At 50.0% G+C, this 25,066-nt stretch overlaps 11 protein-coding genes across 11 annotated transcripts; 5 read left to right on the forward strand and 6 right to left on the reverse strand.

The window, feature by feature from the left end:
* Positions 1-202: 202 nt before the first annotated feature.
* On the reverse strand, positions 203-1,725 carry ASPVEDRAFT_145117 (FAD-binding oxidoreductase; the record flags this gene model as incomplete). The annotated part of the gene is made up of 3 exons (XM_040808046.1): positions 203-321; positions 370-1,543; positions 1,597-1,725. 3 exons carry the CDS (start codon positions 1,723-1,725, stop codon positions 203-205), a joined length of 1,422 nt encoding a protein of 473 aa, XP_040674570.1.
* Positions 1,726-2,135: 410 nt separating this feature from the next.
* On the reverse strand, positions 2,136-3,529 carry ASPVEDRAFT_47964 (glutathione S-transferase family protein). Its single transcript, XM_040813905.1, has 2 exons — positions 2,983-3,529; positions 2,136-2,933 (listed from the first exon to the last, which is right to left on the reverse strand). The coding sequence occupies exons 1-2, from the start codon at positions 3,031-3,033 to the stop codon at positions 2,325-2,327; spliced, it is 660 nt and encodes a 219-aa protein (XP_040674571.1). The 5' UTR covers positions 3,034-3,529; the 3' UTR covers positions 2,136-2,324.
* Positions 3,253-4,632, forward strand: ASPVEDRAFT_66653 (putative methyltransferase). Its single transcript, XM_040815901.1, has 2 exons — positions 3,253-3,756; positions 3,777-4,632. The coding sequence occupies exons 1-2, from the start codon at positions 3,723-3,725 to the stop codon at positions 4,532-4,534; spliced, it is 792 nt and encodes a 263-aa protein (XP_040674572.1). The 5' UTR covers positions 3,253-3,722; the 3' UTR covers positions 4,535-4,632.
* Positions 4,633-5,103: 471 nt separating this feature from the next.
* Positions 5,104-7,338, reverse strand: ASPVEDRAFT_156414 (uncharacterized protein). Its single transcript, XM_040808520.1, has 4 exons — positions 6,626-7,338; positions 6,013-6,575; positions 5,794-5,946; positions 5,104-5,737 (listed from the first exon to the last, which is right to left on the reverse strand). The coding sequence occupies exons 1-4, from the start codon at positions 7,092-7,094 to the stop codon at positions 5,477-5,479; spliced, it is 1,446 nt and encodes a 481-aa protein (XP_040674573.1). The 5' UTR covers positions 7,095-7,338; the 3' UTR covers positions 5,104-5,476.
* Positions 7,339-8,780: 1,442 nt separating this feature from the next.
* Positions 8,781-9,542, forward strand: ASPVEDRAFT_418314 (uncharacterized protein). The gene is made up of 3 exons (XM_040812440.1): positions 8,781-9,189; positions 9,239-9,306; positions 9,374-9,542. Exons 1-3 carry the CDS (start codon positions 8,819-8,821, stop codon positions 9,382-9,384), a joined length of 450 nt encoding a protein of 149 aa, XP_040674574.1. The 5' UTR covers positions 8,781-8,818; the 3' UTR covers positions 9,385-9,542.
* On the reverse strand, positions 9,486-10,718 carry ASPVEDRAFT_47969 (uncharacterized protein). Its single transcript, XM_040813907.1, has one exon. The coding sequence runs from the start codon at positions 10,630-10,632 to the stop codon at positions 9,700-9,702; it is 933 nt and encodes a 310-aa protein (XP_040674575.1). The 5' UTR covers positions 10,633-10,718; the 3' UTR covers positions 9,486-9,699.
* Positions 10,719-10,973: 255 nt separating this feature from the next.
* Positions 10,974-15,638, forward strand: ASPVEDRAFT_34944 (uncharacterized protein; the record flags this gene model as incomplete). Its single annotated transcript, XM_040810904.1, has 1 exon — positions 10,974-15,638. One exon carries the CDS (start codon positions 10,974-10,976, stop codon positions 15,636-15,638), a length of 4,665 nt encoding a protein of 1,554 aa, XP_040674576.1.
* Positions 15,639-17,681: 2,043 nt separating this feature from the next.
* Positions 17,682-19,202, reverse strand: ASPVEDRAFT_145300 (uncharacterized protein; the record flags this gene model as incomplete). Its single annotated transcript, XM_040808053.1, has 4 exons — positions 17,682-18,153; positions 18,200-18,690; positions 18,737-19,015; positions 19,062-19,202. 4 exons carry the CDS (start codon positions 19,200-19,202, stop codon positions 17,682-17,684), a joined length of 1,383 nt encoding a protein of 460 aa, XP_040674577.1.
* Positions 19,203-19,783: 581 nt separating this feature from the next.
* ASPVEDRAFT_145251 (SDR family NAD(P)-dependent oxidoreductase) lies at positions 19,784-20,653 on the reverse strand (the record flags this gene model as incomplete). The annotated part of the gene is made up of 1 exon (XM_040808051.1): positions 19,784-20,653. One exon carries the CDS (start codon positions 20,651-20,653, stop codon positions 19,784-19,786), a length of 870 nt encoding a protein of 289 aa, XP_040674578.1.
* A 372-nt stretch (positions 20,654-21,025) lies between these two features.
* ASPVEDRAFT_57805 (PTD012 family protein) lies at positions 21,026-21,997 on the forward strand (the record flags this gene model as incomplete). The annotated part of the gene is made up of 1 exon (XM_040815383.1): positions 21,026-21,997. The coding sequence occupies one exon, from the start codon at positions 21,026-21,028 to the stop codon at positions 21,995-21,997; it is 972 nt and encodes a 323-aa protein (XP_040674579.1).
* A 722-nt stretch (positions 21,998-22,719) lies between these two features.
* Positions 22,720-24,655, forward strand: ASPVEDRAFT_204662 (Zn(II)2Cys6 transcription factor; the record flags this gene model as incomplete). The annotated part of the gene is made up of 3 exons (XM_040809424.1): positions 22,720-22,809; positions 22,858-23,992; positions 24,051-24,655. The coding sequence occupies 3 exons, from the start codon at positions 22,720-22,722 to the stop codon at positions 24,653-24,655; spliced, it is 1,830 nt and encodes a 609-aa protein (XP_040674580.1).
* Positions 24,656-25,066: the final 411 nt, after the last annotated feature.

Here is a 25,066-nt window from a genome sequence, read left to right on the forward strand (position 1 = left end):
AATGACTACAGTAACTTCAAGACTTTGAACTCCAATAGTTAACTGGTTGCTGAACATTTTATGACGAGATGCTAGACCGCTACACCGAAAGCGCTGGCGGCTAGTCAGCTATCTCTAACATTTTATTTCCACGGCGGAAAAGGCTAACAGTGGATACAGCCATGCTGCGTTGACACGCCAACCACGAAAGTGCACATACAACTTAATCTAGGGCAATTGGATGCATTTTGTGGAAGACATTCGTCGGGTCATACTTGGCCTTGAGATCCTTCAATCGACCAAAGTTCTCGCCGTAGATATTCCCAACAACAGAGTCACCAGCTGTTCAATATTAGCATATACCGAAGAAATAGCTTGAAAGGAACTCACGCTCAGCATAGTTGATATATTGCGGCACGCCCTCCTTGCCCTTTATATCCACATTCCCAACCTGTCTCCCTTCAAGCTCCTTTTTCCAGCGCTCCTGGACCTCCCTCGCCCAAGCCCTATGCTCTCCATCTTTACTCTTATCCGTCCATCGCAGCGTAATAAGCCCGTTCTGCGTCGTCCCCCGACTCGCAAACGCAGTCGCACTCCTCGGAACCTCCACCGTCTTCATCATATCATAAAACTCAAGGAGGAGCCCCGACTTGCCCAAATCCGGATCAGACATAACCTTTGCCGTGAAATCCTCGAGCATCTTCCTCGCAAACGCAGGCGACAGAGGCGGGTTGAAGAACACGCCCTTGAACGACTTCCGATCCCCGTACGTCGCCATCGGGTTCTGCAGAGCATTCACCTGGCTATACGGGATCATGCTAACCATATTCGCAACCGGACCAAGCGACAATAACTCCCCAAACCTCTTCTCCCCCTCCTCCTGCGTCCCGTTATAAAAGACAATCAGATTCACCATCGGCACCGGCGCCCCCGGCGGCGTCGCAAAGACACAAATCGCCCCAGAGCGCGGATCAGGCTTATCCAGCAAAAGCCCATTCAGAACCCCAATGACAGCCTCAACTTTATCCGGCGTGAAGCCCAGAACACCCGCATAAACGGGATTCTTCTGCTCATGCGCCTGGAACGTAAACTCGGTCACAATGCCGAAGTTATACCCGGCCCCGCGCAGACCCCAGAATAAATCGCTGTTTTCAGTTTCTGAGGCTGTGATGATTTCTCCGCTCGCTAGAACGATCGTCGCGCTGAGTAGGTTGTCGATTGTTAGCCCGTACATCCCGCTTAACCACCCGTACCCGCCGCCGAGCGTTAAGCCGCCGACGCCGGTGTGATTCACTGTGCCCCCGACGGCGGCGAGGCCGTGGGTCGCTAGAGCTTCGTCGACGTGCTTCCAGGTAGCTCCGCCGCCGACGGTGGCTGTTTTGGATGCAGCGTCGACGGAGACACTGTTAAGACGGGAGAGGTCGATGACGAGACCGCCTGCTGAGGAACTTGTGCCTGCGACGGAGTGGCCGCCGCATTTTACGGCGAGGTCGATGTTGTGTGTTTGCGACCATTTTAGCGCAGTGACTATGTCGGATACTTCGGTTGGTTGGATTACAATGCCCTGGGTGAGTTAGTGATCATGCCTTGATGGTAGTTAGGTGGAGGTGGAGGTACAGCTTCTTTGCGGCCGGTGTCGGACCAGCGGGTCAGGGCGGCTTCGTAGCCTTCATCTTGGGGCGTGAAGGTTTTTGAAGAGACGAGGGTCTCGCGTAAGGATTTGATGAGGGAGTCTGGGATGGCCATTTTGGTTTCTGCAGATGAACATGAAGATATTAAATGGAGGAGGGGTATTTATGGAGAAGCCAATGCCCCTCATTCTGCCTTTCGGGTACTGTATGGAACCGCGCGGGCGTCCGAGATCTTCAGAAGGCCATCTCCTCGTACTCGGGCTCCGGTTTATTTGGGTTAGTTCGCAATAGCCTATCTGCTGCAGCAGAATACATGTTTGTTTATATCGGTTTAATCTCCAGCGGGCCTTAACTGTGAATTACGCCGCTGGGCACTCAAATTGCATTTCCCGGTCTAACAATAACCATTTCCACCCGGGCGCTGCGGCTATTGTTATATCCACTGAGTAGTTGTACAGTCAGGATTGTGCTTTCGTATCTGGATAGCAGGACCAGTGCCAATGGGCCAATGCATTCTGAAAGCCCCAGGATACTAATGATAACAAGTGCTCTCATTAATAGTAGCGAATGGATGGCAGGATACCCCGATATCTCCGTGGCACGCAATCCATGCTGACGGTTGCGAGTTGTTTGATATTGCTTAAATAGACGTCTCTCAAAGCAGCTTTATATTCTTTATCAAGCCAAATTACTGATCTAATATCGCTATGCAGTCTATTTCGGCGCAGTCCTCTTCTCAACAAACTTGGTCTCCCCAAAGGCCTTCTTCACACCCTCGGTGGCCATAACACGCTCATACCAGGCAACAACACCAGGATACTTGTTCCTCATCTCCGCATCAATCGCAAAGGTGAATCCCCAGACCAGGGACGCGGCAATCGAGATATCCGCAAGGCTGATCTTCTCCCCAGCCAACCACGTCTTCCCAGACGAGAGGTGCCTCTCCAGGCTCTCAACCGAGCGCTCAAGCTTCGACACGGCCTGGTCTTCAGCGCCCTGGTCAAACGAGCCAAGCCCGAACCGCGGAAGAATGATCGTCACGGCAGGTGGCATCACCTCTGTCTCGGCCATGGTTACCCACTGCTGGACGGCCGCGCGCTCAGCGGCATTTGAGCCGAGGAGCTGCTCCCTCAGGGGCCCGCTGTCGGCGACATAGTGGGCGATGGCGTTCGACTCGAAGATGTTGACGCCGTCGGTGCCGCTGAAGGCGGGGGCCTTGCCGAGCGGGAATTTGGCGAGGAATTCTGGGCTTTTGTTGGTTTTGCCGAATTCGAAGGGGGCGTCTTCAATTTTGAGGCCGTTGAGGTTTGCAACGGCGTGGATCTGTGCTGTTAGCTATGGAACGACAGACACTGGCAGGGTCATCGAGTACCTTTGCGACCCGAGGGTTCTGGGGGTAACTGTAGATGGTTCCGAAGGACATTGTGTTTGTGATTTCTTTGTTCAATTAGCTCTTTTTGCAGGTGTGATTGTTAATCCTCCCAGGTCCAACGCTTATATACGCGTTTATCCCACCGGGCGGGGTAGCTGCTGAAGATTAACTAATATGACAGATCAACATGGACTGGCGGTATACGCTCCTTGCGCTGGTATGCAGCGCAAGTGGAGACAAGCGACCGGCGAAGCAGACCGAAGCCGAGGGAAGAGCTTGCTTGATCATCGTGGAGCTCCCACTGCCGAGTGGGAGGAGTTGAATCTGATGTTCATGAATTGATACTCAATCGATGCTCAGTTGATATTTGAGATCGACAGTTATTGAGGGCCGGTGGATTGCCTAGGTTCCTCTGATCCAGACGAATTCGTGGGATATGGAGGGTTGGCCATCATTACAACTTTCATCATCTTGTTCAATCAGTTGATCAAAGATCAGTCGATGTCGAACTGATAGACAAGAAGTCTGAGGACGTGTGTCGGGTATTTAAGGCCAAAAGAGCAAATGGACAATAAATTGGACTTCTCACTAATCAATAATCGTTGATATCACGCCATCACTTGAATACTAATCACGACTGTTCGCCCATTTGTCATCACCCGCAACTCCTTATATAGACGACAACATCATCACAATCCCTGTAAATCATAGTTCAATACCTCAATATATAGTATCTAAAAATGTCTCTCAACGGCCCAGTTTCAGTCACCTCAGGTTCCTCGACCCCCCAAAAGACGGCTCAATCCCGCACGCCGTGGTCCCTCCCACAGGAAGACCGCAAGAGAACTACAGCGCCATTGAACACCAAGTCCAGCTCACAGACGTCCGCGGCCATGAGAAAGAATACAACCTCGACAAGGACGCCTTCCAGGTGATCCAAAGCGTTCCGTCCGCCATGACCTACGAGTCCTGGGACTCCGACTCAACCATCAAATCCACATACTACCCCGAGGTCCAGGACCTACTATTCAAGAACGTCCCAGGCGCACACAAGGTCCTCATCTTCGACCATACAATCCGACGTTTCAACCCAGAGTCAAACCGGTTGCCTGCTGTATTCGCGCACATCGACCAGTCGCCGCATGCCGCGGAACAGCGCGTCCGCGAGCACGTCAAGGATCCCGAGGAGGCGGAGGAGTTGCTCCGCGGTAGACACAGAATCATTAATGTCTGGCGTCCGTTAAACGGCAAAGTTGAGTCCATGCCGCTGGCGCTGGCCAGTGCGACGTCTGTGTCTGTTAATGACCTGAGTGTCATTGAGCGGCGGTATCCGCATTACACGGGTGAGATGATGGGCGTCAAGTATAACCCGAACCAGAAGTGGTCGTACTGGTCGGGTATTGATGATGACGAGCGCATCCTGATCAAATGTGCAGATTCGCGTGAAGATGTCGCGAGGAGAGTGCCTCATTCCGCCTTTGTGGATCCGAGGTCGACGGAGGAGTCGAAGCCAAGGGAGAGTATTGAGGTTAGGGCGTTGGTGTTTGGGTAGTCTTTCTCCTTTTGTTATGGTATACCTGTTTTCTTCTGTTGGTATCCGGGCTTCCTGTGAAGGAACGCGGTACAAATGTAGTGAATAATGGAATATTCATCTATATCCTCACCCGTGAGGCTTTCAGATTGAGGATCTGGTCGTCCTTTTCGGAATACCAACCCCTTCTTACCTTCCTGAGGGTTCATTGCTGCAACCTCAAAAGCCTACTGCTCTGAGATATTGGTTTCGATCATGAGGGCTGGCTCACCATGCTCAAATATTTGGCTACTGAGTTTACCAAACTCGAATATATCGAATTGACCCGCCTGTTGGAATATCGTAAGAAGCTTTGTTTGGTTGGATTTATGGGTGTGATTCGGGATTTCATTGTTGATAGGGTATTAGGAAAGAAGATACAATATTAGCACCACCAAGGAGTGAGGAGTGGGGAGGCGCGAGTGCTTACTGTTTCCTATGGTGGCCCCAGTATGGATGTTGCGTTGCAGAAGATTGCTGGCTCGGCGACAACTCTATCGGACAGGCAGATTTAAGCCATTACCATAGGGAAAGGGAAAGAATATAGTCTTAGAGTAAAGGATGTAATAGGATACACCTTGTATTATAATTCCTATGAACAAGCCCAGCAACCTGGAAGTCCCGTGTACCTCAGCTGTTCAATGTTGCTCCTTGACGATAACATTATAACACCCGCTTCACTGTAGCTTGCTACTCTGGAAGCCGCGACCAGTGCAGTTTCCATCCCATCCAAGAGAAACGAACGGTAATGTCAATCGCAGTGGCTTGACCACAGTCTTCGCGGTGACTAGGATTCTGGCCTCAATGGCAGCCGCACTATGAGAAAATGCGAACAAGGCAAGCAATGTGATCATGGTAGTAATAGGCACTGACAAAAAGCGCAACCAAGGGCTATAAAACATGCAGAACACAACTGCTGTTGTTTTAAACCACATGCGTCGTCTGTATCTTAGTGGCACTCTTTAGCTTTTCCACTTGACCAGCAATCGCCTGTTTGAAATCAGCCTTCCCTGCCTTATCCGTTTCTTTGGCCCTCATCGAATATCCAAATGCCCACTTCACAACTAGCGCCATGGTGATCAGCGTAAGTGGTGCAGTGACTGCCCAGAAAATCCAGAAGTGAGGCTTTGCAACTTGGCTGATGGACGGCGCATCCCAGTCGAACAGTTCCATAGAAAAGAACGTCTTCGGCAGCAATTAGCACTGAATAAGAGAAAAACGGGGAGATGGATGCCTCGTACAGAAATAAAGGTTCCCGGGAGGAAGAAAGTCGCCAGGATGGTAATGGCCTTCATTGCTGAGCTGTCGTGTCTACTTGCATTGGCAATCTCGCGCGAATCTTGGGCGATGTTCATACTGGAAAGGCTGTCATGTTGGGTAATCAGATTGAAGAGCTGAAGACCGTCAGAACTGCTAGGATATAGTGGTACCCCCTCTCCCAGGAAAATATAGGCACTTACTGTCGTATGCTGTGCCTCGAACCGCTCCTTATTACCGCTTAACATCGCATGCTGGGTAGCACTCAACATGAACTCCGCCCGTTCTTGCAATCTCATGGAAGAATTGCCTAGCTTAGCACGTGTATCAGGCGGTAGCCTGTCATCCATAAATTTTATCTTCTTCAGAATGAATTCAATGCACCACTCCATGGACTGCAGATCTTCTACTGCCGTGTGTGTCCCGCTGCGTGCCCTGCTGAGGCTTTTCACGAGAACGCGATAGTCTGCTGATCCGTCTTTCAACGTTCCTTCACCCTCGACTCCGTGCCCAGTGGATCTTTCGACTTCTTGAAGGGTATTCTCGTGTTCCCTTAAGGCGTCCACCTTTGCAAGGAGATTGAATTCAAGAGCAAGAAGCGGCAGAATGAGCGGATGGGGACATAGTTCAAACTCCGCCAAGATACCTTTGAAGTCTGAAAATGTGGCATTAGTGTAAAATATCCCACGGCTGATGTTGGTGTGAGGGTCATAACGAAGCATGGTGGTAGTCGAGGCGTGAGCCCAGGTTCGCGGTCGAGCCAACACTGTTACTGTTAACACAGCGCATTTAATGGGATGGGAAAGCCGTACGCACACCAGGAATCATCTGGAAGTTGAAACAACCCAATTGCCCCAAACGCCCATGAAGAACAATGGTGATGGCTATGCGGTAAACCCAGCGCTTCATTCAGCGCTTGCAGGACGGGTTCACCCAACTGTGGCAAATGCCGTCTGTTGAGGGAAACTGCCACCATCTGGAAGCCCAGTGATGGTTGCTTACCATCGCGAAGTGGAATAGGCTCCTGCAGTCGTTGAAAGATCTGGTCCTGCCTGTACTCGTCGTATCTGGGCACCACCGTCCGGGGTGATGCTGATGATGTGCCGTCCTGGTAGCCCCAACACTCAATAACCGCAAACTGAATCGGCCCATGATATTGGAAGCATCTGCTGCGGCCAAACTCCCACATCCAGCCTCGCGGTAGTGCCAAATGAGCCTGGCCATTCGAGTTCGGGCATTCGTCACCAGCTAGTGGAGGTGCGGACTGCGTGTCGTCGTTCGACATTTAGCATACAACTGAGAATAACCGTCACCTGTCGGGCAATATAAAAAGCGCCAAAGGTGCGTGGCGGTCTAGTGCAGTATTCCAGCTCGCCAAAGTCCAACTGGCGACGCAGGACGGAAAAAGGCACTTATAACCACCACGGCCGCACCCCAGGAGGCGCCGCAAACAAACAGCGACCATGCAGAAAAAGCAAAACTTGCATGACACGTATATCCCGGCGCGAGCAAGGCAGATTTCCAGCCGCTCGCGCGCAGTTCGAAAGGGAGGTTGTCCGCGAGTGGAGTTGACCCGCCTATCATGTTGTTCCTGTTAGCGCTGGCCATTCGCCTCGCATCTCTGGGCTCAAGCTCAGCCCCGACATTTACATCATCGGCGGTTCATAAGAAGAGCGTTAAGAGATGGCTGGATCTCGAATTGCCTTTCGACGCTGTCAAGGGATCTCTAAGCTTAGCCTAAATTCCGTCTTTAAGCGCCTAGCCATCAGAACGAGCACCAGGTAGATAAATATAGTATATATTCCAGGGAGTGTATTGCATCTCCGTATGCCGTGACAGATGCAAACTGATTACTACCCCTGCGTTTATTGCTCATGGGTGTTGGACACCGTCTTAGTACCTGCCATCGATGGGTAGCACAACGCGCCCAGCAAAGAACCTGGGAACCGAGACGACCGCGACCCAGCTTAAAGAAAAAGCAAGGGAGCAAACGACGGCGAGCTGCTCCTTTTTGTCTCACCTTGTTGCTTGGCCAGGTTTGTGGAACACCCTACGCGAAGTCGTCGACCTCGAAAACTGAGAAAAAGACATATCAAATATATATTAAATGGTCAGGGGAAGAGAACGAAGAATTTGCGAGTTAGAAATTAAGAATTCTGTTATACTTTCACGGCATTTGGTGCACGCAAATTAGGCACGACCTGTTATGTAGTGTATACAGTATATGAGATACGACGATCTGATTTCAACTGCTTGTATTCCTATCCCCATAGGGCAATGCAATGTCGCCCAACCCCAATTTCCAGGACTCATGGATGACTGAGAACCCTTTTGTTGGGCTCCCACTGGCAATTGGAGATATGACGGTTGCTGGATACTATGAGTCCCACCAATAGTCGCTACACCATATTTTTAATGAGCATCCCCCATCTCCCAAGGCTGATATTGCTTCGAATCTAACAATGTCAGCCAGGAATGACGTAGAACGCAGCAAAGAAAGGATAGGTACCGAAGCTGACCAAAAGCAGACCTGCAAGTTGCAATCCAGTGGCCGAACAGCTTTTGCACCTATGGTTGACCGCATCTTCTGGAAGTCGTTTCAAGTTAATCTCCGTCTGCGTCGTCATTGGCCATACCGAATTTGGACACGCGGTTGGCTGGCCCTGATCCAATCGTGGAATCCGGGGATATTAACAGGGCTTGATATCGTCGATCCTTTGCTGTGTTGGTCACTGTTTGCCACCCCCAGCATCATCAAGACCCTGAATGGGTGGAATGTCGTCATTTTATTCCTTCGTTGTGTACATCTTCATATGGGACACCTCACAAGCAAGGGTGCTATGACGCCGTTGAGCAACCCAATATCAACCACCATGTCAGATCATATACAGTGACGCGCTGACGTCACATCACAATATCGTCTATATAGTAGGGCTCACGACCAGCGGAAGCTCAAGTTCCGCATACTCAAGTTCATTGATATCTACATACGCACTCTTATTAAACAAAATGCCCCTCTTCCACCGCGACTCCGTATCCAGCTCCTCCCGGTCGAGCGTCGACGACCCAAACACCCACACCCACACCCACCACAACAAAACCGGCCTCTTCGGCCACCATACCTCCCACTCCACCAGCGGACACAGCAGCGCCTCCGGCAGCGGCGCCCGACGGAGTAGTGTCAGCCACGGCCACAGAACCGGACACGGACTCTTCCGAAACAAGAACCCCGAAGACCCAGCCATCAGCGCAGCCCGGGACCGCGTCTTCCACGCCGAGGAGGCAGAGCGGGCTGCTGATAAGGCGCTATATGCCTCACGGCTGGCAGTGCAGGATGCGCGGAATAATGTGAAAGAGCTGGAAAGGGATGCGAAGGAGGAGTATGATGTCCTGCCCCGTGCCTAGGAACGGTAGAGCTAATGATATCAGGGCCCGACTTGCTAAGGTGAAGCAGCGGGAAGCGAAGGATATCTCGAAGCGTGCGAAGCCGCTTGGTCGTAAGTGATCTTCCTGGTGGTGATGGCGTTGCCTGATGTGTGAAGGTGTCTAATTATCGGTTTCAAGGTCATCACTGACTGGCGGTCTCTTAATTCGATGGCTTGGTTTGAATGAGATATTCGGATGTATACTATGCGACGCGCTATGATTGTATAATACCTGTGCTGTTTTTTAGCACCCTGCTCTATATTGAAATGTACTATATGGTCCTTATTTAATATTCTATTCACTGATTATACTGTTTTGTGTTTAATTACATACAGAATGCGAGGATCTGAGAAATCAACTCTGAAAATGACCACTATTGAGGCCATTGACAGCCGCATTTACACCTGTAGCCCCGGCAGCAAGCTATTCTGTTGCCCCAAATCTATAAGGAGGTCCTCATCTAGTTAAAGTTGGAAATTCGAGACCAGCTCGGACGATAAATACTCTCTCTCCATCTCAGTGCTATTGACGAGGACTTCGGCACAAACTTTGACAGGTGTCGCTCCCCAGCCGCCAGCTTCGATACTCTCTTCGTCCGAGTCCAGCTCTATCTCTTCACTACTGCCGTCATCATGTCCCAGCGCCAGATGATACGCTTTTGCTCGTTTTGGGCGGCCCAAAACCGGAGCCTTGATGCCGAATCCCGGTAAGGGCACGCCCCGATGTTTCCACTCCACCACTGAGTACGACACGGCGAAGATTTCCTCTTGGTCAGAGGATAGCTCGCGAGTGTGTTGTGCACCGGAGGATATCCGCGGCTGGAAACTGAAATCCAACAATCCTGGCACGGGAACATTTATGAGAGTGGATAACGGGATATTGACACCTAGGCTATTCGCAGTATTGGTCCCAGATGTTATGGTCCAGGTGGCACGGACTGCAGTGAGAAAGCCAGTGACCAAGTATGCATGATGGGATTTGGTGGTCTCCAAGAGCGCGCGAACGTCCTGCGCATAGTCCTGATCGTGCATGAGGGTTTCGAAATATTGCACTGGATTGGAAAGGGTGTATTGTTTTACCAGCTCGCTTTCTAGCTGCCTAGTTTCGGACGAACCTCGCATGATGTCGAACCCCAGGAGTGCAGATAGTTGGCCACTGATGCCTTTCTCGCGGAAAATTTGGATTGTTTCTTTCCTATTGATTGATACTGATGGCTCCGGAAGTATCCCGGGAATGATGTCGTTCGTGTTATGCGGTCTCTCTTCGGGTGTGAGAGGACGGCAAGGTGCGAATCTTGCCAGCGGCTGCGACTTGGTCTCAACTACTCGGCCAAGAAAGCTGTCTATCTCTCCTGCATCGATCAGTTTGTCAAGAATGAAATACTTTCGTTGAGCCATTGTGAAACCGAGCCTGTATGGTGGGCTCGGAATATTTGGGAGTTTCTGAAATGAGAATGATCAAACAGGCGATGGAAGGGGAGGGGAGGGCGAGGCTTTTAGCCCCGTCGACAGAGGGAGCCCTGTACTTTTTTGCTGCGAACCAGGCAATCCTCCTTGTCTGGACACTGCCACGGCAACGATCAGTTGGCGCGTAGCAGAATGACAGGGGTCTGCGCCACATCACGAACGAGGCTGCCATTCCGCACACTTACCCTTTCCCTTTTCCCATTTCCCTTTTGCAAAACGAAGAGTGGTCGTTTTGTCTCGTCGCATATTAGTTTAGTTCTATTGTCTGCACAATGCAAGCAATGAGCGCCGCGAATCTGGTCATAGAGATCAAAGCTCGATCGTTACCATCGTCGTTGACTTCACAGGATACCACACATCCTGCCCGCCTAGCATGGGCACTTGACCTCTACGCGCCGGGCGGAACAAGGGTACGCAGCATAACAGTGAAGGATCCTGTTCATGGTGAGCAACGCCGTCTCTGCCATTGGTATCTCGAGGAGCATGTCCAAAAAGTTCCTTATTCAGTCGGCCTTGCCAACGACGCGAGGGCGCTTTTAGAGGAGTATCCGAGACGGCTCTGGCGGGAGCTACACCTGGTAGATGTTATATCTGCTTGTGGAATCACGCAACAGGAAAGTCCAAAGCTGCTCACGCTTCAAATAAGCGATAAAGAATACCCCAGTGCAGAATCGAAGAACACCGTTCACCAGCTCTTCTGGGAAACTCTAGAGTATCTAGATTCTATCATTACATCTGGATGGAAAGTCGTTGTGGAGCGACACCTTTCTCCAGTGGATATCCCTGGATCCCTGACGACGCGAGTGCGGTCACGGGGGTCGAAGGAAGAGAATATAGTCAGAGTCAATGTCCTTCTCGTTATTGCGAGAGACACGTCGAGGAATCCCGAGACCTACAGTGATGTCCGCCCCTTCCTGGCTTGGGGAGCGCTCAACCAAGTTCAAAACGCCCTGGATGCAAACGGAGGCCCTCTGAAGCTCCATGTGGAAATAGCTCGTCCAGGCACCTTTGGCTCATTTAAAGAACATTTGCGACGCGCGAAAGAAACTCATGGTCCTGGGTACTTCCAAATAGTTCACTTCGATCTTCACGGTGCGGTGAAAACCGTGGCTGGCAAGAAGGTTGGCATTCTCTATTTTAACAAGGAAAGGTCGACCAGAACCAGACCAGTCCCAGCGTCAAGTATTGCTCGAGTGCTGAAGGAGTATGAAGTCCCACTCGTCATAATGAATGCTTGCGACTCAGCGAGAGCGGAAAGCGGCGATGATGCGAATATTGCCAACGTTTTTCACAGAAAAGGCAGTGCGCGAAATGTGCTGGCCATGTCGTTCAAGATCTCCAGCGCCGCCGTGGATCTTTTCTTGACCATCTTTTATCAATCGCTTCTTGTCGATAAGTTGGCATTTGCTGCTGCGGCGAGAAAGGCGCGACGGGTGCTAAGAATCAATATGCTGCGCCCAGCAAGGTTTGGGGTGCAACGAGAACTTCTGGACTCATTTGTGCCTGTGCTCTATGGGGCCGGCGACGGCTGTGTCTGCGTCGAGGACAGTCCACAGGGAGAGAATCCCTCAGCGGACGCCGCTTCCCTTCCCTCGGCCTTTGCAGCCCATTTGGTAGCCTATCCTGTAACGCCCGTTGGTCGAGATTTTGATATCTTACGCTTGGAGAAAGTGCTCTGTGAAAGGCAAGTTGTCTACCTCCACGGACTTCCAGGAGCGGGTAAAACTTGCCTCCTGCAATATGTTTCCGCGTTATGGCAACAGACGCGTTTTGTCGATGCTGTAGTCACGGTTGACCTGGTTAAGGAGAAGATAGACTCTGCAGCTGACTTCGCAGACCTTGTCTTAAATCAGCTACTACAAAACTACGCCCAGGTGGAGAGATCAAGCTTATGGAGCATCCGTTCCATGAATCTTCAATCACACGATCTTGATGCGACCAAAAAGATCATATCTAGAATACTTGATACATGCAAGGTTATCCTCATTATTGACGGGCTGGATATGTTGTCTTCTCCTTTCCGTGTTCCTCTTACGCTTGGCTCACGTCGTGTTGGCGCTTCGCCCCAAGAGGTTTTTGATGTAGTCAAGTCAATGTTTTTACTTGATATGGCCGACGAGCGTGAGACTAGAAGCCGCTTGATTCTAGCTGGTCGTCGTCCCGATCACGAATGGTTGAAGGGTTTCTTAGGCCCACTGACCAATGCCCAGAGCTATGAGCTGCAAAATCTCGAGCTGGCAGACAGCATCGAGCTGTCCCAAAAGATCCTTTGTGAGGCAGGCGAAGACATCTCTAAATGGGAGTCTGAGGATTTTGATTTTCTTGAAGCCATCATCGACCTGTTACAGGGTGTCCCACTCGCCCTTAAGGATATTCTGCCAATTCAGCAAGTGCTCTTGGTACCGTGGCGAGAGTTCTACGACCGACTACACAGTGGTTTATTCAATTCCTTGTCAGACTTGAGGGATTTTGGACCGTACCCTCTTGTCGCCGAACTTGACTACATCTCTGCGGAGCTTCCGCCCGATGTGTTCATGTTTTTCTTACTGTTCAGCTTGTACTGGGGACAAAGCGCTCCTCTACATGCATTCGAAAGGCTCTTTTTGGCCTCCACAACAAAGGAAGTGAGCACTCGTCAACGAGAGGAACTTGAGTCAGAGAGGTTTTCTAATTGGGCGGGGCCTCTGCTAGGCTTCGCTGTGGATCGTGGATATTTGCGTCTTGACTTGAGCTCTAATATCGCCTGGGTCCACCCACTGTTCAGCATTTACGGTCGAGCTTTTATACCGAAATTCAATCCCCATCTACAGCATCCTTGGATGCGAGAACTCGTCTTGAAGTCAATCCAATTGATACTGTTTACATTCAAAGAGTCGCAAATATCGCCAACAGATGAAAATGCCCCTGACTGTTGCTTGAAAGCTACCAAATACGGCGGCGACGCAAATGTGCTTACTTGCATCAAGCTGGGACTTGAGCTTTCGTCGACGATGGATGTTACCCATTGGCCGATCCACTTTCTTCAGAGCTATATCAGAGACCATGCATTGCCGATTTATGCAGCCCAAAGCTTTCTGGACTTTCTGAGCCTGTGCGTGGGGAAATCGAGCACGACATCCAGCCTTCGTTCCTCACCGTTGAAGTTCTGCATCGAGGCAGTGTTTTGTCTTGTGGGGAACACGCGGCTGTCCTTTTGGATACGTAAGCGAGGTGAACAGATCACGCTTCTATGCATCAGCATGCTGCAAGAATTGGGCCGATACCGCGAGTATGATTGTGACCCCGACGTCACGATGTCCCAGTTATTACTATTATCTGTTTTGTGGGAATATAGAGATGCGCTTGGCTGGCTTACCGAGTCTTTCGATGCAGCTGGATTGGCCAGTGATATCAAGAAAGATATACTCAACAACCGACAAGAAATTATGGAGCGGATCGGGAAGACGGCGATGGTCAATCATGCAACAGAATCGAAAGAAGGGGGATCCTCACCAATCCTACAAAACTTGTCCCAGACAGAATCCTTGAGACAGGATCTTGACATGTTGATACAATCCCTCGAGGAAATCAAATCTCCAAAATGGTGCCCGGCACTGGACGAGGATATGCAGAAAGAAAGCCATGGCGGCTCTAGCGACGGTGATCGATTCAAGAAGCTAATAAACACATACACACTGGGTGCTGCACGGGGCGATCTTGAAGAACTCTCGCGCGGCGGGCCCTTGGACGTAGAATGTGATGTCCCAAGTAAAGGCGATCTTCCTTCTCCGACTCTCCAAGGTCTTGAAGACGCTACAGACACGGGCGACTGGAACGAAGTATTCCATCACCATAGCAAGCTGTTATTCACTGCAATTGACAATATGAAATTTCACGAAGCCGACCAGCATATCAATGCCATTCGTCACATTTGCAAGATGACGGGCAATCTTGCCATACTAGGCCCGAGTTTGGACGGCTTGAAGGAGACGGTGGACCAGCAGCGAGCTTCTTTTCAATTATCGCTTAGCTTATTACCGTCCCTAGAAGGTGGGCACAGAGAGGGTTCTATACAAATAGAGAGGGAACTGTTGTCTTCCCGAGCTGATGCAGCCCCTCTGCACGCCTTCCTCGCAAACACCTGGTTCAATAGGATCGAAGCAGAGGAGGGCAGCGGTGGATATATTCCATCCCTATCGCGTGAAAAGATGCTCAGACTGGTGCAAAGACACGCAAAGCGGTTTAGGAACCCTCATGATTTACGGGCTATGCAAGGCCAGCTAGAGAGTTTCCTCGAGACCATGATGTCTGTCAAGCACGCGGTGGCAGAGAGAGAATTCACAGCTTGCTTCGCGCACCTTGGTAATCTAGAACAGATGCTTGAGAAAGACGAATATTTGTACGGTCTTTTTGAGGGAGTCGATTGGATAGAGAGGATTCGCCAGAAATGCCAGAAAAGGGAGTTCCTTGTTGATCGTATATATGCCCAGACTGCAGCTATCATTGATGGAGACTTCAATCGAGCGTATTCTATTATCGATGAGATCTCAAGTCTTGACCCGACTGACTTCCCAGTTGAATTGAGCCTGGACCAAGTCAGTACTATGCTGCGCTCCTCGACTGAACTTGAGTATCTCACGCGGGAGATAGAGGATGCAAAGACCTTGAATGACGCCAATAAAGTGAGAGAGTTGAACACGGACTACATGGACAAATGGAAAAAGAATAAACCGGCGCACATTGAAGAAGTAGAGATCTTCATTGCCCAGAATCTGAACTGGTTGATCCAGGAGTCAATGGATAACCTGCGATGGCAAGAGGGGCTCAAGCTTTGTGACGAGGCCTTGGAGTACTACATCTCATCGGACGAGGAGTCCCTGCTAAAGTGCAGTCTGTTCCAAAACCTTAGAGAGAGTTGTGAAGCTGGGCTCGTTAATCAATCACTGGCCGAAGCATAGGCTGTGGGGGACTTGTCTACAGGTCTTGAATACCTCAGTCGACTCGAAGGGCTACGGAGGCACCAACGATCAACAAAGGCCCAAGTTAGGCATAGCTTCTTAATCCTCAGCCAGCAACTCATCAAGTTTTTGAGTTGCTGCTATGGAGACGGATGTATACGCTGCGCAAGATGGGCACGTTGCCGGGAAAAAAACTCAAGTTTGTGTATTTGACAGCTCGAGAACCCAGAAAACCGGGGGCAAATTGCAGGGGCTTCACAAGATAACGCATGACCGAAAAGTATTTCAAGCGCCGGTTTGGATGTGAACACCATTGCGAGGGTGGATACTGCTTCCATCGTTGATCTAATAGAATTTATCAAGTATAAGAAGAGGATTCTGCGGCCTTTACACTTGATATGAGTTTCCTTCTCCTAAGGTAAAACCCGAGCATCATGTTTCACCTAGAGAATCATAATGTTGAACTCTCAAACATGTCGATACAAGTAAAATATAATAAAGTGTAGAAGTTTGTGGCTAAACAGCAGAGATCTCGCTCGCGCTATGCTAAAGGGTGGATACAGAGTATAATTAATTGGAGTGTTCTTTGAGACTAGGGCATATATCATCACAAGAGTATTATTTTGAGTATCGGAGTTTTATTTCGTTAAATGCGTGATGAGGTACTGTAATTTCCTCATTATATGCCTGGTCAGGCACGGAACAACAATAGATACAACGAAAGACTAGGGATCGGTTGACATTGACATAATCATACCATTTCTCTTTTATTTGTGATCTGCTTCATATAGGTAGTATGTTAAAAGGCTAATCACAACGCGTACGTCCAGTTAAATGTGAAGCTTTTTTTTTTTTTCTTTTTTCAAAGGTGAAATATGGCTGGGTACGGTATGAATAGCTGGAGGTTTGGATGGACTACCTATATGCACGGCCTGGATTTTTGTATGTCTATATTATTACAACCCTGCTGGTCTCCAGACCAGCTAAAGTGATTATAATCATTTTCTAAGATCCTTTACTTCGCAATTCCAATTCTTATGTTACTGACACGATTATATTCTCATTTATCTTGCCCCTTCTCCTCAAATTGCATCAGGGCTGTATGTACCAAGGTCGCCCTCAATTGCCGCCTTATAACAATGTCCGGGGGTAAACTTCAGCTGATTTCTATCATAGAACGTCGTCTGTCGGAGTCTCGCCTCTTTCCTCGCCGTGTGTCCCACCTTCTCGTGTCTTATTTCTATAGTGACCTAGACATCTACTTAGTCAACGTGACTACCCATGCGCATTTCTACTTCTGATCTACATCATACCATCTGGAGGATATTTTGAAGCCTAATCTAGATTTTAGCAAGAATTGAGTTTGGACTTATCTATAAAGCTGTCAAGTTACACAAAAGGGACCAAAGTAATGCACGGCCATAATTTCTGGTGAGAAAAAAGGGGGTAGATATTAGGGGACAGATAAAATAACAGCTTATATCCAAGTATACACAGAATCTCGACAGGGTGATGAGAGAAGATGGGGAAGTTAAAAAGAAAAAAAAAAATTAAAGTAGTAACGATAGTTCTTACATATCAACCATACATTACCGCAAATGATATAGGAAGTCGGAGCAACAACCTTCAATCTCCGAGAATAACGCAGAGCTTTTTGCTATTTCCACGGTTCAGAATTATGACTCTTCGAGATGCCCATTACGGGTAGATTGTTTCTTATTCGACGTGCATTTAGAAAGCCCGCTGCAACTGAATTGAGACCGGCAGACCGGTCTTTCCTTAGTAAATTCAGATATATTATAGGTTTTCTATATTTACTCCACTTACAGGTCTACGAGACTGTACTAAACTGTAGTAATATAATTTCTAAAACGTTAGGACTACCCAGCGGTCTTCTGGCCTTGGTTTATAGCCTTTCCAGTCCTGTGCGGGGGCCTATGTCGGGCACTGGGTGATCCTGTCTATGATTCTTGGAGGAACATGCATGGAGAAGAACAGCTATTTACCGGTTCTCCCTTCTCTCTATTAACCCACTCGGCCTTTTCAAGCTACTTCCATGGCTTTATACGGCCACTTCCTGAAGACAAAATATCCCGCAAGGTAAATCATTCCTCCCACTGCAAAAATCGCAGAATAGACCGCAAACCCCATCACATAGTCTGGGGCCTCGGCAACCGTAAATATATACGTTCCATATAGCTGGGCTAGGTTTGCACAGCCATTGATGACCGCCAACGAGATAGCCCTGACTTCGGGCTGCACAGGCCCTAGCACCGAGCTTGTGAAGGTTAGTGTGAGTGGATTCCCGGACCATACAGCTGCGTTTATGAAGCAAAGAAGGATGTATCGCCCTGTCGGGCCGCGGATGGCTGTCGCTAATGCGCACATCAGAGTTCCGAAGGCGAAGAGTACGAATGAGGCGTAGAAGCCACGATATCCGGGGTAGCGATCGGCGAGGATGCACATCGGAATGGCGATTGCCAGGGCGACCCCGTATAGAGGGGCGGTCATATATCTATGCATGTCAGCGTGGGAATAGGCGCATTGACCGGCCGACTCACTGCGCATCATTGCTGCTGTACCCTAACAGCTGGACGAAGCCGGGGTAGAAATACGCCAGTGACATGGATCCGATGACGGTCATGTATCCGGCGGCTAACAGCCAGACACGCCAGTTGGCAACGGCTATCCAGAGGGCTCCCCAGTGTCCAAGCTGGTGTTCAGGGGCGTCATTGCGGCTGGTTATTCCGTCGGCAAGGAGGCGGTTATATGCCAGTTGACGCTCTTCTGGGGACAGTTTCTTGGATGTCAGGGGATAGTCAAGGAGAATGAATGGGATAAATAGTCCGACGGCGACCGTCAATACGCCTTCGATAATGAACAGCCAGCGCCAACCGGAAATGCCATATCTCCCGTCAAGGCCGTCTGTAATTGCGCCTGCAACAATGCTTCCAAAGGCTCCTGAGATAATGCCCGCACTGTGGAAGACGACAAATCGTTTGCTTTGCTCGTGTCTGCGACACCAGCTGGAAATCAGGAACATCAAGGCCGGCTATACAGGTCAGTAAATGAAGAACTAGGCCTCCCAAGGTGCTTACACTGAAGCCAGCTTCGGCAATTCCGAGAAGAAACCGCATAGCTACGAGCTGCTGCCATGTTTGCACAGCTGCAAGGATCGCACAGACACTGCCCCAGAGGAGCATGATGGCCGGGATGAACAGGGAGGGTCTCGTCACTGATAATATCATATTCGCGGGAACTTCGGCAACGACATATCCGACCTGGAAAAGCACGACGGCGAGATAGTAACGGCTATCATCGATTTCGAGGGCGTCACCCATGCCAGCAACCCTCGCGTTGCCGATATTCGATCTGTCCTGGTCATCATTAGAATAATATTCCTATCGCTGAGAAACAACTTACCATGTAGGATAATAAGTAAACAATCCAAGCCGCAGGAAGTAAAAATAAATCGATCTTCCTCAACAGCTTTTTTTCCTCCGCCGTGTTCTCTTCGAAGTCGAAGTCATGGACTTGTGGTGTACCATCCTCAAGTACCTCCATAGAGGGTTTTGGTGTAAGAGTCCCAGACTTAGTATCCATTTTTTTGGGGGGTTGAATGTAGAAGTTTGATAGATGGAGGCCGATTGTGATTGGGGATGCTGCAAGACTTTATATGCACACTGGATGGAAACATGGGGTAGCCCCGGTCCGTATGGGACACTCTGGGGAAACTTGGAGAAGCCTGAAAATCTGCTGAAAGCGTGCTACCCGCTGGACTGCTAGTTAGAAGGTGTCTTGGCCGGCACTACGCAGTCGGTGTGGGTGAGTCTGTCTCGGTGTAGACGGCGTGTCTCGGCCGTGACGCCGAGCTCCTTCTCCATGACTGGGATGCATTCTCGCGACATTATTGCCTCAACACCGTTGGATTTCTATGCTAACAAGGAAATGGAAGCGATTATCCTATGTACACCATACGCTGCGTTATGAGTAGCTGATTCCTAGACGGAGGGAACCCATATGGGCCCTTTGATGGGCTGATATTTCGCAGTGCCCTCTACCCCTAGTTCGTCTAGGTTATTATTCCCACTCAGGCTTCCACGATAATGAAATTTATCCTAATATAAATCAACCTCTTCTATCTATCAAGCCGCAAATCCCGTGCCCGTGCTCTCTGTAATACCCCCATCGACCACCAAAGCATGAGAAGTAACATATCTACTCGCTTCACTACAAAGCCAGACAACAGCATTTGCCACATCCTCTCCAGTCCCCATCCATCCCATAGGACAATTGTGGTCCAGAATCCTCTTCGCTGCCTCTCTATCACCTGGGTCCTCGCTGCGCGCGAAATTGTCCACGAGCGGAGTATACATCAGCCCAGGCACCACACAGTTACTCCTGATGTTTTCCTTTCCGTACATAACACCAATTGCCTTGGTGAAGCGAATGACGGCGGCCTTTGCCGATGCATATGCGATTTGGTGCTTGCCGATGTAACGTAACGCCGTAATAGAAGCGTTGTTGATAATGCCCCCTCCGCCTTGTTGTTGCATTATAGGGATAACGTGATGGTATAGCCGGTAGACGGAGGTCAGATTAAGATCCAGCTGGCGAGTCCATAGATCCTCAGTCATTGTCGCTGGGTTTCCGGCTGCTGTTTGGCCGACATTGTTGATGAGAATGTCAATGCGTCCGTGTCGTTGCATTGCGTGGGCCACCAGTGCCTCGACGTCAGAAGGGTTTGTGACGTCTGCTGCCATAACATCGACCACGGCGCTGGGATTCTCGTCTAGGAGACGTTTCTTTGTTTGCTCCCCTGCATGCAGGTGCAAGTCGCAGCCGAATATCTTGGCTCCGTTTCGGGAGAGTAGACGTGCGGTGGCTGCACCGTTGCCCCAGAATGTGCTGTCCTGGGGCCCGACTTGACCAAAGCCCGTGATGAGCGCGACCTTCCCTGTGAGATCTGGGTATATGGGGAATACCTCGGGGACTGGTGGAGCTGGAGCTGACATTTCGGCGGTTGGTGATCGGTCTGTGCAAATATGGTCAGATATTGCTGTACCGCTTCTTGGTAGAGTAGAAGTATCAACGTTCAGAGCCAAGACGATAAAAACTGTATTAAATATGTTCACACGATACAAGTGTACGGCCGACTTGCCGGCGATCCTCCTGGGACTTTTAAGCGTTCAACTTGAGAGTCGGTCAAACGGCCGAGTATCGCGGCGATACTCGGCGTCAAGCCGAGAGCGATGGAGGCGGATCATGAATACAGCACCAAGTCTCGCTTCCAGATTTCAAGTCGACGTTTGTTATTTAGTTCCTCTGGTCCACATGCTTGGTCCCTGATCATTCCCACTGTCAGCTTCATTACGAGAACGATCAAGATGCAAACGACCAAGTATCCTCTTTCACCTCCCAGCCTCGAAGAGCTAGCCGACAATCTACAGGCACCTCTAGCTGCAAACTACGAGCATTCAAGTGTTAGCATTGTCCAGTGCCCTGACCTCCGCCAGGCTCCATTCCATCTCGCCTCTGAAGGACTCTCAGGCAACGAGAAAATCGCAGATATCGGCGGGCAAGGACACCTATTTCCTCGTCCTCTACTCGATAGGATATACACTATGGATAAAATTGCCGAGGCCATGGACATGAGCCCTTCGAAAGGAAGTCTGATCGGCGCAGGCGCTGGGCCTTTTCATCGTGTCGGACGAAACTGTGAGCTGTCGCCAAACATAAGCTGGAAGCAAGGATACGAGAATGTCGACAACAAAACATGCTTCGCACAGATTAGCCCTAATACCGGGGACGTTAGTATCAAGAAGAGTCCGTCCTTGGAGTGTGCCTTGATGGCAAATCTGTATGGATCAGAAAGTGAGCCCGGGCCGGTTATCAAGATCACGGCTCGCAAGAGGAGAGGACAAGAGAGGAGCTTTACCGAGTGCATTCGCAAGGCACTTGTTGCAGCCTTTGGCGATTTGAAGACGATCAGTCTCGGGGGTGCATTCCTTATCAAGACTGGCAAGGCGAGATATCATGTTATGCCCGACTTTCCGCCGGACAATGAGCTACCGTTTAAGGACTCCAGACAGTTGAATGACTGGCTGACGTACCATGACTTTGACGGGCCCATCGTCTGTATGACTGTTCTCCATTCATCTGACCCTGGCAAGGCAATGGGTCTGCGGATGGAGCATACTCATGGCTACTCGCCCCAGGGGGGTGACTGCGGCGGGCATTACCACTATGATGTGGATGGTGACGAGAATATTGAATACGAAGGATACTTTAACACAGCCAAGGCTATTTACCGTATTGATATGCCCTCTGTGAGACTAGAGCGTGACTTGCATGATTAGCGCTCATGTTGGTGAAGCAATCTCACGCATGAAAATATAGCTATGCCATATCGTAGAACAAAAAGGCGGCAGTTTGTGGCCAGCTCCAGCAGGTTTATCCTGGCAAGTAAAACAAATTCCTCAAGAAACCCCACAGTCACTGCTTGTAGCTTGGAGACGGCGCCCGCACCGGTGCTCGGCCGAGTCGCCGACCCTACGCCCGGTTCATTCCACAGCCCAGGAACATACGGCGTACCCCAGAGAGAGTTCGCCGCTTTACAGGGTCTCTATTAACAGGTTTGCTAGCTCTTGAATTAGTTTTGGATCTATATCAATCCTTAAGCTCGGCCGCCCTTGGGTATACCGTCTACGCCCCTCTCAACTTTTCGTGGAGGTGTTCTGCGTCCTAAATCACAATACTGTCTAGTTATAAGATTATTTATATTAGGATCATTTCTTTTTTTTATATCTATTAAACCCTGGGCGGGGGTCCTCATGGCCTGGCGTCGCGTCATCATCCAAGATATTCTGCCACCAGGTATACATAATGAAGGGAAGAACACCACATCCTTTCGGGAAGGAATGCTTATGATCATGAGCCCAGAACACCAGAACAGGATGGCCCCGCCAACTAATTCCCTTAGTCATATGGAGTCCCCAATTTGCGGGTCGATTGGAGTTGCTTGCTCTTTCTCCAACTCTTCGAGGGAGCTGTTCATCGCGACACCATGCCACCATCTGCAATGTCTCCAGTTGCCCGACAAACTCAAGAATCTACGTCTCCTCGACCGGTTCGAAAGGTCAGGGCCTGTACGGGATGTAGGAGTCTCAAGGTAGCTACCCTCAGCAATTATACGCGACACGCCGACTAATTTCCCCAGATAAAATGCAGGATGCCCCAGCATGGGCCGCCATGCGCGAGGTGTCAATCAAGGACTCTCCAGTGTCGTGTAGACAGGAATCCTCAATCCTTGCTTGACGAGAGCGATAAATGGAGGAGAACTGTATCTGGGAACGTCTCTCAGCTCCAGACAGCCGTCAATGTGCTCCTGAGGATGGCTGAGCTGCCTGCCCTCGCCTCGTACGATCGCTCGGATAACGACCAAACGCCAGCAGCAGCAGCAGCAGATGAGTCTGATGCATTAATGCAGCCGGCTCCTATCGCAACGGCCGCGGATGAAGTCGAAACAGACATATATGGTTCCCCCATCAACTCCCTCTACCAGCTCACGCGCATGCCTTCTACCGATGGTGGGAGTAATGGTGCGGTATCGCAAGATATCGAGCCCGCTAATGACTTCATTTCACGGGGGTGCATTGGAGAGAATGCTGCGCGGCATCTATTTCGGCGGTTCGTCGACCGGTTCGATCATTTCTGCTATGGGATTATATGCCCTCATGAGACGCTGGATAGCCTGCGGCGCAGCTCGACGCTCTTGACTGCTGCGGTATGCACAGTGGGTGCTCTACATGAGGCAGAAAGGTCGACCGATTTCACGGTCTGCCATAAGGAACTTTTGAGATTGTTGTCGACAAGGATGCTCACGTACCGATATTCAGTCGATGATATTCGGGCGCTCTTGGTCGCCTCTTACTGGCTAGGAAATATCTCCTATACACTTATCGGTCATGCGATTCGGACAGCGACGATATTGAACTACCACCAGGCGTATTTTATGGCAATCAAAGGCGATCAGAGAAGTTTTGAAAGGGCTAGGCTGTGGTATGTTCTCTATATCATGGATCATCATTCAAGCATCCTGTATAGCCGCCCTGCCCTCATCTCTGCCAACCAGGAACCCCATCAGCAGTGGGAGCGATTTATTTCGAGCGAGCACGGCGGCGAGCCAGATGTACGCATGTCAAGCCAGGTTGCGCTTTATCATATCATCGCGAAGGTCAAGGACGTCTTCGGCAGCCAGTCCGCTCAGCTCCTACCAGACCATTGCCTGTACCAGCTCCGTGGATATTTCTCCGATCTCGATCGATGGTATATGGCCTGGGGGAACCGAATGAGTATGCCTATCCAACACGATCCTTTCTCTGCGTCTGGGCATGGCTAATCGTTTCCTAGAAACAAACCCCTACGTCGGGAACTTCCCCGTAGACGGGGCGATTCTGCATTACCACTTCGCACGCCTGCATATGTGCTCCTATATATTCCGCGGCATCACGAGCCAGACTGCTCAAAATGTTTCGGATCAGGTCAGAGAGTATGCCAGTTTGGCTGTTACGTCAGCTACTGCTGTTCTCGAGTTGGTACTGGAACGGGACGACTTGCGCAATGCCCTTGTCGGAATGCCAGTCTACTTCCACGGCATGATTACCTTTGCAGCTGTTTTTCTCATCAAGGCTGCTACTACGAATTTCTTGGGTCTCACCACTGTCGATGCGGATGCGGCCTTTGCCTTGCTGGACAGGTGTGTCCGGGAACTGCGATCTCAGCGTGCGGCTCGCCAGCACTTGATTTATCATATTAGTCGCGGGCTAGAGGAAATGATGGCCAGGGCGAGGCCAACCATGAATGAGAATGGAGAGTCCGGCGGTATAACAGCAACACAAGAGGAAGTGGCAGCTATTGACTCGCTGTTTGCGCTGGATACGTTTGATCTTTTGCGGTATCCGCTTGAATATAACGAAGATGTTTTGGCGAATGGGGACTACCAGTGGGCTGTTTAGTACAGTATAAATATTTATTTAAGAGTCGGCATTCGTTCATTGACCCGGTAGTACTTGCTCTTGTGGCTGTGGTGTAATACTCTCCCAGGCATGCTTTACTATTAGTAGACTCTATATACATACACCATTTTCTACTTCTTATATAACCGCACTGCTCAGGAACAAGGCTATCGTCCTTCTCGCTGTATAATGGTGGGTCGTCAGCTGTGTCAGCGGAGATAGCAAGGCTTTCCCAATGAGGCAAGTCCGAGAGAACATCCGGGATTATATAAGCGGACATAAACAAACATAACTATTTACCCAGCTTTAATTCATTGGGATTGTCATATTTCAGTAGTAACGAGTCGAGGTTGTGAGTGAATCTCATCGTCCACCAAATATAGTAATTCCAGCGAATATGCAATTAACCAC

This window comes from Aspergillus versicolor (genome assembly GCF_001890125.1).
Source record: "Aspergillus versicolor CBS 583.65 unplaced genomic scaffold ASPVEscaffold_17, whole genome shotgun sequence".
Lineage (NCBI taxonomy): Eukaryota > Fungi > Ascomycota > Eurotiomycetes > Eurotiales > Aspergillaceae > Aspergillus > Aspergillus versicolor.

Excerpts from the sequence above, each read along its gene's own strand:
- ASPVEDRAFT_47964 (XM_040813905.1), bottom strand. The coding sequence starts at position 3,033 with ATGTCCTTCGGAACCATCTACAGTTACCCCCAGAACCCTCGGGTCGCA. Across the intron at positions 2,934-2,982 it reads AGAACCCTCGGGTCGCAAAG|ATCCACGCCGTTGCAAACCT; the intron begins GTACTCGATGAC and ends CTAACAGCACAG.
- ASPVEDRAFT_66653 (XM_040815901.1), top strand. The coding sequence starts at position 3,723 with ATGTCTCTCAACGGCCCAGTTTCAGTCACCTCAG.
- ASPVEDRAFT_156414 (XM_040808520.1), bottom strand. The coding sequence starts at position 7,094 with ATGTCGAACGACGACACGCAGTCCGCACCTCCACTAGCTGGTGACGAA. Across the intron at positions 5,947-6,012 it reads TCGAGGCACAGCATACGACA|CTCTTCAATCTGATTACCCA; the intron begins GTAAGTGCCTAT and ends GACGGTCTTCAG. Across the intron at positions 5,738-5,793 it reads TCCCGGGAACCTTTATTTCT|ACGTTCTTTTCTATGGAACT; the intron begins GTACGAGGCATC and ends TTGCTGCCGAAG.
- ASPVEDRAFT_418314 (XM_040812440.1), top strand. The coding sequence starts at position 8,819 with ATGCCCCTCTTCCACCGCGACTCCGTATCCAGCTCCTCCCGGTCGAGC. Across the intron at positions 9,190-9,238 it reads GAAAGGGATGCGAAGGAGGA|GGCCCGACTTGCTAAGGTGA; the intron begins GTATGATGTCCT and ends TAATGATATCAG.
- ASPVEDRAFT_47969 (XM_040813907.1), bottom strand. The coding sequence starts at position 10,632 with ATGGCTCAACGAAAGTATTTCATTCTTGACAAACTGATCGATGCAGGA.